The sequence below is a fragment of the Thalassophryne amazonica genome, chromosome 20 (genome assembly GCF_902500255.1).
Source record: "Thalassophryne amazonica chromosome 20, fThaAma1.1, whole genome shotgun sequence".
In the NCBI taxonomy this organism is placed as follows: domain Eukaryota; kingdom Metazoa; phylum Chordata; class Actinopteri; order Batrachoidiformes; family Batrachoididae; genus Thalassophryne; species Thalassophryne amazonica.
Genome location: NC_047122.1, coordinates 53,879,945 through 53,892,462, shown reverse-complemented (window position 1 = coordinate 53,892,462; position 12,518 = coordinate 53,879,945). Strand labels below are relative to the sequence as shown.

The following is a 12,518-nucleotide window of genomic DNA, read 5'->3' as shown; positions in this document are numbered from 1 at the left end:
AAATCACTTTAGAGGTGTTATGAGGTTACAAAAACACATTTTTCAGTTTTAGAAGTGTTTATTACTCGCTAGCTTTTACAGAATATATGACAAAACATGTTAACACATAAATGAAGCATTTTTAGCGATACCTGCCGCTAACGTCACTGTGCCGCTCTGATTGGATGTCACCTCCACCTCTCAAAACAAAAAAAACGGTACAGATTAAATTAGTGCAGCAAATAAGTGAAACAATCATGCAAATGGTGATAAAAGCATCAAATTTGGCAGAAATACTCCTTAGACGCTCTTCTTTTGCAAAAACCCATTGGCCACTTGACTTTTCAATCGGTGGTCAGGTAGGGGTCAATTGAAGAATTATACAGAGGTCAAAATTAAAAGATGCTCCAATCATATTGAAAAATATTCCACATTATTTACCTGATCATAAAGATTCCAAAAGGTATAGTTTGAACTATCTGTCTCTGAATTCTATGGAGTTACAGGATAAAAACAGCAAGAATGGTGACAAAGGTCAGTGTCATTTTGTGCAAAAGTTAAAGTTGCTTCAATTTTGGTAAAAAGTGATGCAAATTATTGGTTGAGCTAATAGGATTAATAAATGGAATAGTGTTGACAGTGTTGAATGCTTGGTCTCCAAAGTAAAGCTCAAACAAGGTCTACGTCTATTGGATTCTATGACATGTGACATTTGTTACCCCGTAATGTGATAAATAAAGATGATACATGGTATCACTATTCCTATTCCTTTTTTAGAACCGTGTTAACTCAACTAGTAATTTGCATCACATTTTACCAAAATTGGAGCAACTTTTTGACCCCTGTACAAAATGACACTGACCTTTGTCACCATTCTTGCTGTTTTTATCCCGTAACTCCATGGAATTCAGTCACAGATAGTTCAAACTATACCTTTTTGGAATCTTTATGATCAGGCAAATAATGTGGAATATTTTTCAATATGATTGGAGCATCTTTTAATACTGACCTCTGTGTAATTCTTCAATTGACCCCTACCTGACCACTGATTGAAAATTCAAGTGGCCAATCGTCTGAGGAGTATTTCTGCCGATTTTGATGCTTTTATCACCATTTGCAGGATTCTCCTCTAAATATTCTCTTATCCGCTGCACTAAATCAGAATGTGACTTTTTAACCTCTTAAAATAGGTAAAGGTTGGCCATCTTGGAACTTGTCCAAGGTCTGTGTCCCAAGAATGTTCCCTGTGAATTTGGAGACTCTGGCAGTAATAGGACTGGATTTATGCTGAGGACAGACAGACTGACGGACCGAAGGACGGACGGATGCAAAGCCTTCACAATACCTGATGGCCATATTTGATGGCCTTGGTTAAAAATCAGAACTGCTTCCACACTATATGTGCATATAATGAAATAAACAGATGTCTGCTGAGTTTCCCAAAGCCAGAGTTAAAACATCAGGAAGAGGGGGAGCAACTGCAAGAAGCTGACCTGATGAAAAACAGGAACACATCTAATCTGTCTCAGGAACTGGGTGATAACAAGAGGGCTGTGCACGTCGCGCAGCGACTTCGGCGAGACTCCCGTCTGGTTCTGAGTGAGATTTAACAGAAGGGGGCAGACGGGTGTCTGGGTGGGAATAGTTTTCTGTGGCTCTGAGTGGGTTTGGGTGTCAGTCCTACATTCTCTCTTATTGCTTTGTTCTCCCCATGAATTTATGTTTTGCTCCATTTTTTTCCCCTCGTCTTTCTCTCAGTTTATTACTGCAATGATAAATTATGCATTTGGAAATGGCTGGTGCGTGCCAGATAGAATGAGTTAACGGTACCGCCAAAACAGGACGGGTGGGGCTGGGCATGGAAGAGGGACACTACCGCAATAATGGGCAATATTCATCTGTGCAAGAATGATGGATGAATTATGGATGTACTGTTTGGTCCATAAGTCTTTGGACAACCTTTTTTTTTTTTTTGCCTCTGTACACTGTCACAATGGAGTCAAAATACCACAGTCAAGATGTGATTGTAAGGGCGTTAATTTCATTTTGGAATTAGATTAGATTAGATTAGATTAGATTAGACAGAATTTATTAATCCCTTGGGAAGACTTCCTCAGGGAAATTGAGGTTCCAGCAGCACTGTATAGCAGCACACAGGGTAAGAAGCACACAGAATATCAAAAGAGAAAGTAAAAAACAATTTGCAAAAAATAAATACACAAATATAAATACCAGAAATACTGCTCGCTCCTGGTTTACTGGCTATTACTGTTCCTCTCTTTCCCGTCCTCTGTCTTCCTGTTACTCCTCCTCCTCCTGAGACTAATATCTAGAATTCTAGTCATTTGTATGCACAGTCAGTCCCTGTTAGAACTTTTGCAGCCACTTTTCTTTAGACGAGACAGGAGATGGACACATGAACTACAGCTTAAAGAAACTGTACAAACAGTATGACACTCTATGGTATATCTGTTGAGAGCAGCCAGTTCTTAAAAAGTGCATGACTACGCAAAAAAGAGATGAGTGAGGGAAGCCACCAATACATCCGGAAAACTCTGAAGGCGTTATAGGATTCTCTAGCAGTGATGCCACCACTGGTCACAGCTTCATGGTGAGGTGGCACAGAGAAGGATTCTCTTAAAAGCTGTGGTGCAACAGAGAAAAGTTGCATGATGAACGGTTTCTCCAATCACATCCACAGTTGACTATAATTCTGTCAGCACTGTCTGGATGTCTTGGTGGCTTTCCTCACTAGTCTCCTTCTTGCCCAGTTACTGGTGACTCCAGACAGCTTTTCCTGTTACCTACTTACCTGCCAAAAGAGAACTGGATGTAAGAGTGATGATACACTAAAATAATCTGCACATTTAATTTGTCCAGTTATAGGGGTGTGGGAAATGGAGACACTGTCTATACAGTTCTTAAATGGTTAAAGCGATGGGTGTTTTTTGTTAAACCCCTTGAATTAAAGCTGAAAGTCTGCACTACAAGTACACACAGAGGCAAAAATAGCAAAAACCATCACTGTCGTAACATTTCTCCACTGAGTTGTAGATGCACATGTATGTCTGTACTCACCCTGCATGAGTCAGGGTTGAAGGCGCTTGAGTGATGACCGATCCAGACTGGGAAGAGGACAGAGTTTGCTGCACGGCCAGACTGCAGCTCGGGCCCATCACGGGGCCGTGGGACTGGGGGTGCTGCAGGGGTTGGGTTTGGGGATGGTGCAGCGGTGGTTGGGGATGTGTGTGCTGAGGCTGGAGCTGAAGCTGGGGTTTGAGATGGTGCTGGTTCAAGCAGGATGGCCCATTGTGGGAAAGTGTCTGTGGGGAGAAGCAGGAGAACCATTTTGCACTTGCACAGCGGCATCATGCATGCAGCTCATGTGCCTGTACATGTGCATGTGTGTGTGCTCTGCTTGAGCAGTGCAGCAGATAACTGAAACAATCCTTAAAATGGTGACAGAAGCACCAAATTTGGCACAAATACACCTTAGACATTCCTCTTTTTAAAAAGCAGACTATCCACTTGATTGTTCAATAAGCGGCCAAGTTGGGGTCAATGAAGAATTACACAGGGGTCAAAATTTACAAATGCTCCAATCATATTGAAAGGTATACCACATTATTTGTCTGATCATAAAGATATAGTATAGTTTGGACTATCTGTGACTGAATGTTATGGAGTTATGGGGTAAAAACAGCAAGAATGGTGACAAAGGTCAATTTCAGGTTGTACAGGGGTCAAAAGTTAAAGTTGCTCCAATTTTGGTAAAAACTGATGCAAATTATTGGTTGAGCTAATCGGATTAATAAATGGAATAGTTTTGACAGTGTTGAATGCTTGGTCTCCAAAGCAAAGGTCAAACAAGGTCAACATCCATTGGATTCTATGACATGTAACATATGTTACACCATAATGTGATAACAAAGCATGGTACATGGTCCAAACTATTGCTTTTTAAAACCCTATTAACTCAACTAATAATTTGCATCACTTTTTACCAAAATTGGAACAACTTTAACTTTTGACCCCTGTAGAAATGGAAACATGACCTTTGTCACCATTCTTGCTGTTTTTACCTCATAACTCCATAACATTCAGTCACAGATAGTCCAAAGTATACCTTTTTGGAATCTTTATGATCAGACAAATAATGTGGTACCATTTTCAATATGACTGCAACATCTTTTAATTTTGACCCCTATGTAAATCTTCAATTGACCCAAACCTGACGGCCGATTGAAAATTAAAGTGGCCATTTATTTTTTTATGCTTGTATCACCATTTGTAGGATTCTGCTCTAAATATTCTCTTATCTGCTGCACTAGAGGATGCGGCTGCACATGCACATGCTCCTTTAGGTGGGCTGGATGCCTAGCTGTTTTATTTATAGGGCAGAATGCAATCGGCCGGTGTGTTTTTTCCTACAGCAGGTCAGATATCTGCAGCCGTCTGACCGCTTTTATCTGCTTCACACGCCAGTGTCGCTCAAAAACACAAGCAAACACCACACCCTCACAAGCAAACATCTTGCAGCAGTGAGGATGCATTCTTCCTTAATTCTCGGGGGTGTTGCTTTCAGACAGTGGGAGAACTTTTATTGTTCTACCTCCTGTTTGCTCTTTTCCTCCTCTTCTGCCTGTAGGAACTCTTCTTCTATCTCCTTGAAAAGACCGACCTCGTCGCAGTTCTGCAAAAATCGAGTCGGCGTTGGCGTCTGGTCTGGAAACACACACATACACCCAAGAAGAAAAAAAACACACACATAAATACACGATAAGTCTTCATGAATCAAAATCATTTCTGCATTTTGACTTTATTTTCTTTCTGATTCAACTAACATAAAGACAAACAAGAGTCTCCTATAATTCACGTGATTTCTGTGTCCCTGCAAAAAGATCAGTTGGTCTCTCTGAGTTGTTTTTTTTTTTTTTGCAGAAGTCAAAGGTCAGCCGGTCTCTTTGTTTTGACATGAGATTTCCTGCAGGAGGCGTGATAGGCTGCAGGACAGAGAGAGCGAGAGCCTGAGAGAGGGAGGGAACCAGTAGTCAAGAGAGGCTGGAAGTCATGCTGATGGTTAAGGCTGCACAAACTGCTGTTTCTATGGATACAGTGTCATGTGGCACGAGCTTCTGCAGCGAGCGAGTAGTGATCGTATAATAAACGACACACCGAAGCTGCTCGTCACACATTCGCTCTGCATCCATTGCTGGCCATGCACCTTCCACACCTTAAAGCAGTAAAACTGAAGCACCACAAAATGACCTCTGAACCGATGCCCTTTGAGAACCTTCATTTTTTTGTGTAGTGGCGCATCATACATCTTGCTTATCATGACAGAAGGTACGGGAGCTTGAATCCCCATCGCCAAAGAAGTAAAAACATGAAGGGAAACAAAATCTTGACTGTCAATGGCGTAATGCAATCTGCAGCCTCACCACTAGGTGACACTAAATCCTGCAGACTGTAGCTTTAAGCCTTGAAAAATGAAAAAGATGCTGAAAGGTATTTTGTAAAAAGACCAGAATAATATAAAATAGGCGGACATCCAACTGCTATGCACATTTTTCCCTACCCTGGTAACAGTGTACACCTTTGACAGCAAAGATGTAGATGAGTGGGTGAGTGAGTGACTTAATCCATCCCAGCTAGTTTGTGTAGACCATAACTCAAAAATAATAAATGTTATTGTCTTGTAACACACCACATTAAAAGAACATATCATGAGGACAATCCCTAATGCATCTGGTGGACTTCAAGCCCCAGATGAATCAAAAAAGTAATTTTGTTTTGTCTATGTAAAATCCCATAGATGTGTCTGCCACCTACTGGATGGTGAGTGAATGCTGGGTAAATGATTAAAAAAAATACAAATAGCAGTGATTAAACTCCAGTGGCGGTCTTTGTGTCACTTTAGAGTCATATTAGAGACAAAAGTTTCTGTTTATGGGCATTTTTCATGACCATGGATCATAACTATCATACCAGCAACATCAGAAAAACATCAAGATCTAAAGGAACTGAGTGTTCAGCTATCAATTGCAAGTACACTAAAACAAACAAGGAAGTGGCTCCTTTCCAAAGGGCATCGTTAAGAAATGATTCAATCCACTGACATCAATAACCTTTTTGCTTAACGATTCCCTTATCGGTCCTTCAGAGTGGCCGTTGTTTTTGGGGGTGTTGGTCAGGAAAATGATCATTTATCTACATTGATTACAGACCCTGCAAGGGGTCTGTAATCACGTTTTCTGCAGCACGGCTTTGCTTTGAACTTTGAACCAATCAAAGCAGTGATTTGCAAATCGAAGCAGTGCTTCGATCTAATGCTTCGTTATCTTAATTTTCCCCCGCTAAAACCCTAAAGAGCATAGGTCTGTGAGTAATATGTACCTTTTTTATGTTAAACCGACCTGTTATGATCATCTGAAACAGTTGATAGATGTATTTTATAACTTAAAAACGGGGCCGATGCTAACGTGTTAGCATGTCTATGGCATTTTCAATGTTAAAGTTAGCATTAAGCTGTTGCAGCTGTCAGCACGTTTGTGTGCATTTGTTTTCTGTATAATAATGGCTCAGAGTTTGTTGCCCTAAAAGAGTCAAACGTATTATGAATTGTAATATTTTTAAATTTATTTTTGTTTATATATTAATAATAATAATAATAATAATAATAATAGCAACAACAACAATAATAGTAATAATAACTAATAATGCTACATTACAGTTTTAGAGAAAGAGACAAAAAGAACTTGATTAAAACACAACAGAAAATATAAAACTAAATATAAAATTAAAAATATAAAAGATCATGCTGCCTCGGTTATAATATACTTACAGCGCCTTATTTTCCACTCTATACACTCCACAATCATAACAGCTGTTTAAATAAAGGTTTGTAATAGTAGTTCCTTGTGTTCTAAAATCAAATATTGCATTACAGTAGCTTGTAGTACACTCAAGAGAAGTTTAATTTACAAACGTCACTCCACTGCAGCAGCCAAGCTGCCCCAGTTACACACAATCAAAATGGCGTCCAGATTACATCGTTTTGTGGGAGTCAGCCCTCTGTATGTTCTCTCTGCATGCAAGTTGCTTGTAAAATCAAAGTGTGTCTTAAAAAGTGGCAAATCAGTATACCTGATGGAGTGCACTGTACATGTTGCAACCTGATCAGCTCTGTCTCACAGTGCAGCCTGTGTGAGGGAACGCAGATGATCAGATTGCATACTGTGTGTCGCAATGTCATCATCTGCACTGATCCTGAACAACAAACACAGTACTGCTCAGAATTGTTGACAATCACTGAATTTAAAATATGATCAGAAATACTGTGCTTCTGGAAAGTATTCACAGCGCTTTACTTTTTCCACATTTTGTTATGTTACCGCCTTATTCCAAAATGGATGAAATTCTATTTTTTTCCTCAAAATTCTCCACACAATACCCCATAATAATGTGAATTTTTTTTTTTTTTTTAGATTTTTGTAAATTTATTAAAAATAAAAAAACTAGAGCCAACACTAGTTTCAAATTTCACAAATTTTTTCCTTGGAAAAATTTTCAAGGCCAAAGTCCCGTTAGAAGTGAGTTTTCATAAGCTAAAAAATAAATGGGCTTTCCAATGTTAAAAAGAATCAAATATTTGCTAAATCCACAATACGGATCATATGCGGATTAAACTTAGTCTATATTGAGAGTGCCAGTTTGCACCTCATTGTCACACATGAGCGTGACTGAGGCACCTTTGACTGAGATACAATGCAAAATGCACACCAAATGGGCTTTTCAATATTAAATTCAAATGTCCGCAAAATCCACAATCTGGATCAGATCCGGATCAAACTTTGTCAGTTGATAAAGGATACCATCCTACATAACACTCTTTGTTAACAGAGTTATGAATTTTTGAAAATCCACTGAGACAGGGATTTTTCCAATTTTCCAAGATTTTTCCTGACTTTACCCTTTGACCTATGACCTTGAAAATTGAATCAGTTCTTCAATAAAATCTTCAATAAAAAATTCATAATAATGTATGAAAAATTGTGGGCTCCAGGCTGTTCATAAACAAACATACACACAGACAAACAAACAAACAAACAAACAAACAGGGATAAAAACATAACCTCCTCCAACTTTGATGGCAGAGTAGAGTAACTTGAATCTTCGACTGGACTGGGTTGCTTGGCGCGAGGACGTTTCGCTTCAAATTGCAGAAGCTTCCTCGGCTAATACTTTTGATGGCAGAGGTAACCAAAAAATTACATGTATATAAGTATTTAAGTATTCTATTGCCAACAATACATCAACGAAGTATTGAGCAAAGGGTGTGAATACTTATGGCTATGTTATGACTAGTGAGGGAAGCCACCAAGACACCCATGAATGGGAAAACTGTGCATTGTGCAACTTTTGCTATATCACAAGTTACTCAGCTTCATGGTGGAGTGGAAAATAGAAGGAATTTCTTCAACACAAGATCTGAAAATGCAGCTACAGAAGGCACATGGAAGACTCAGACCCAGACTTGATCCATTATGTTGTATGTTAGACTTTCTCTGTTCCACTTCACCGTGAAGTTCTGACTGCTGATGCAACACATTAAAAGTGCACTATGCACAGTTTCTTGAGTCACAGCGCCACAAAATCAGAATTGTTGATGTCTTGGTGGCTTCCCTCACCTGTTTCCCTTTCACATCGACAGATTTAGCATGTGTGTTTTTTTATTTCACTATATGAACACATTTTGTTTTGGTGATGTTGTTCCACAAAAATGTGTTCCTACAAAATTATGAACATATTTTAAATTCTGTCCTTAAAATAAAGCATGTGAACAATTCTGATCAGGACAGTGTAAAAAATAAATAAATAACTAAAAAAAGTACATTAAGAAGAGATGCCATGAAGAGATAAAGGAAAAACACTGATAATTATGACAAGTGAATACTGTGACACAATCTTCTGGACATACCTGTAAAAGCTCCATCGTTCTTGATGGAAGAGAACCTGAGGGTCAGCTCATGTTTATGTGTGTGGATGAGCAGATGTTCCTCTAACTGGAAGCTCTGCAGTACAAACGCAGGATCAGAAAAAGACATGAAGATAAAACGATCGTATTACTGCAACGATCTGAGTAAGACGTTCATTACGAAAATGAAAATAAATCACTTAACTATCAGGTTAACAAACATTTTTACACAGACTGAAACTGAGCTGTTGACCTTATAAAACTGCAAAGAATGCAGTTTTAGTTTCTACAGTACTGAAGTTCTACTAAATAAATGTTTTTGTAATGATCAAGGATATTATTCTGCTGACAACAAAAAAAATGTTTCAGTTCACTCCTTCAGACCCTGTTGTTAAAGTAAATTATAGTAGAACACACAGTGTGTGTGTGTGTGTGTGTGTGTGTGTGTGTGTGTGTGTGTGTGTGTGTGTGTGTGTGTGTGTGTGTGTGTGTGTGTGTGTGTGTGTGTGTGTGCGGAGGACACTGGCGGATCTAAGGGGAGAGGGTTTAGGGGTTTAACCCCCTGCCTTGAGCTGCACCAAAAATTAAATGGCTGCTCCAACTTGCCAGTCAAAAGCTTAACCCTCTGGGGTTAGGATATAATTGGTTGTTTTTGACTACGTTTAGTTTTACTTTTGTAATTTAGCTTAAAAAAAACTATTTACTTTGCCTTGTTTGGTGTCTTTTTTTCAGCACAACCTCACCGGTGTGACTTTACAGTTTTTCTTTCATTCTGAGCTACTGTATTAACACAATGAACCTAAATTCCCACAAAAACATAAAATTCGAATGGAAAAAGTTTGCTTGTTTTTTCCTGTGAAAAACATGTTTAACAAACCACTTTTATAACTTAGAATGCATATATAAATTGCAAATTTCAAAAACATATTTACAAATGTAGCAAACATCAAAGCTATATACGGGTGATTCTTAGACTACGGGCACTTATTATGTCCTTTGATCATATTGTATGAAAAACAGAAAAAAGGGGAAATTTCACACTTTTATAGTTATCTTTACAATGAAAGTGTGTTAAGAAATTTGTTCTAGTAGTCTATGATGACTTTTTCACCTTTTTTCAGCATCATTATATGCAAATATTGCCGTTTTGTGCTTGTCCCACACCCAGACTTTTGATCTTCAATGATAAAAATGAATAGTAAAGAAACGTTTTTTCTAATGTTTTAAAATATCTCTGAATAAAATATCAGTAAAATAATCAAAACATAATTGGGGTATTCAATGTCATACAACTGTTGTGATTTTTTTAAACAAAATGTAGTTGTCCCACACTATTGCCGTAATTTCCACCACAACACTGTAATGTCCCTAAACAGTTTGTATGAAAGATTGTTTGGGTAGTTTCTATGGAGATAAACAGTGACATCACAGCACATGTATATAGCGCCAAATCACAACAAACAGTTGCCCCAAGGTGCTTTATATTGTAAGGCAATGGTGTGGTGGAAATTACATTTACAAGGCCAATAGTGCCTGTAGTTAAAGAATCACCCATACAACTGTTTACCAAATTCCAAAATACATACTTGAATTGCCTGAGATTGCTCAAAAATGCACCCTTAATCTCAAAATTTTCCGTGGTGATCCGGGGACTTTCTAACACACTGGAGAACGTTTTGCATACTGTTAGGCTATGTTTAATTCTGTAATTCCACTCCCGGCCTTTTTTTTTTTTTTTTTTTTTTTTTAGAAAGTCAGTATTTCAATCTGAAAGATCTTCCTGAGTCTTGCAGATCAAAATGTTACCTATCCAAAAGAGTAAAAAAGAGAATAATACTTTTTATTTTGGACGCTAACGATGTGCAGAAGCTCTCCCCCCCCCATTTATTTGGTCTTGCACCTGAATGTTTTTACTCGGATATACACACACTTTTTCCTACTTAAAATATTTATTAATTCCATTGATAATATTAGTTTAAAAATGTGTTTGTGAATAAAGCAATTAATTAAATCACATTTTTTGCTTGTACATTATTGTTTGGCCTTAAATTATAACTTGAATAAATATTTATTGTGTACAATAAATTATTAATAAATAATTATTCATAATATTATAAATTCATTCATTCATTTTAAATAACAGCTTATTCCAAATTATTATTATTATTATTATTGTTATTATTATTATTGCTAACATTGAGTAAAACACGTCTAACTGATGCATTTAAAATCAACATGATGACCGTAACTCTCGTGCATCACCTTTGCAAACAGAAAATATTTTGAATACATAACATCAACTGGTCAAATGGTGTAATAGTACAGATATTTTAATATTATATGCATCACAAAAATCAGGTAAGTCAGAAATTAAATAAATCAGATTTTAAACCCTTCTTGTGGTAAATAATGAGTGATAAGCAAATTGTGATGCAGTTGATGATAAAAAAAAAAAAGATTAAATTAAACATACAATGTACTAAAAATGACTGTAACCATTTAACAGAGAAAATTTGAAAATTAAATTTTTTTTCTAGTTGCTCACGTGTGCCGCAGTAGTGGATCATTTCATTCAATGACACCCCCCACTTCCTTCCCCAGGTGAAATTTGCTTCTCTGCTCACTGTTTAATGCAAGTCTACACAGAGAGCAAACTGACCTGAGAACAGCCTGGGGCGCCGCACACGTAAGGCCTGTCCAGTTTGTCATTCATGTCAGTCCTGCCTGCACCAACAGAAGAAAAAACTGAAGATTACATATGAACCCATAAAAAACATTTTAAAGATCATCAGGATTTTCAGCAGGGGAAGCGCTGTGATCTGCCACCTCAGCTGTATACCTGAAATTCATAAAAGAATTATATTATTGTTATTTTTTTTTTAATCCGTACAGTGCAGTGGAGGAATGGCCACACATTGTTGGGTGGAGTTAAAACTGCTTACAGAGACTATTTCTGAGCATTATAAAAAAAAAACTACATAAATAGAAGAAGTTTCTATTTTAGTCTGAAGTATGCAGCTTCCCCGTGCGAGTTTCCTCAAGGGTGACGGCTGGTGGCGAAATATTATTTTAAGACGAGCTGCACAACGATGATTCAGTGGAAGTGCTCCAATTATACCTGGTATAAAATGCTGTAACTTTTATTTAACCACAATATTCTTAATTATTTAGCAATTATTTATTTAAATTTTAAAAAAATTTAATTACATTTAAAAATATAATGCTAAAATGCTCTCAGCCATATAAGCATTGTATTCTTTATAATTTGCAGTTGTTTAATTAATTATTGAGATTCTGTTTTCTTACGTACAATGTGTATATGTTCAATAAAGCCCCTCTATTAATCAGTCAATCAAAAACAACGTGTTAATGGCGTCTTTGGGAGGCCTTGTGTCTGCGTGTACATGAGCTTTTGACAAGAGTGGAGTTAGCGGGAGTTAGCGTGCACGCTAACTTCCGCTAACTCAAAGGTAACTCCGTGAAATGTCTTAGAAATCACTCCAAAGGTGTTATTAGGTTCCAGAAATAGCATTTTCAGTTTTATAAGTGTTTATTTCTCACT

The 12,518-nt window shown here is 37.5% G+C and overlaps 1 protein-coding gene across 1 annotated transcript in view; it reads right to left on the bottom strand.

Annotated features, from left to right (window-relative positions):
- The window catches only part of creb5a (cAMP responsive element binding protein 5a), a 39,640-nt gene that overhangs the window by 10,213 nt on the left and 16,909 nt on the right, over nucleotides 1-12,518 (bottom strand). Inside the window, 4 exon segments of the mRNA XM_034161389.1 lie at nucleotides 3,058-3,302; nucleotides 4,592-4,704; nucleotides 8,960-9,053; nucleotides 11,616-11,680. Of these exon segments, the coding sequence (XP_034017280.1) occupies nucleotides 3,058-3,302; nucleotides 4,592-4,704; nucleotides 8,960-9,053; nucleotides 11,616-11,669 (506 nt within the window). The 5' untranslated portion in view covers nucleotides 11,670-11,680.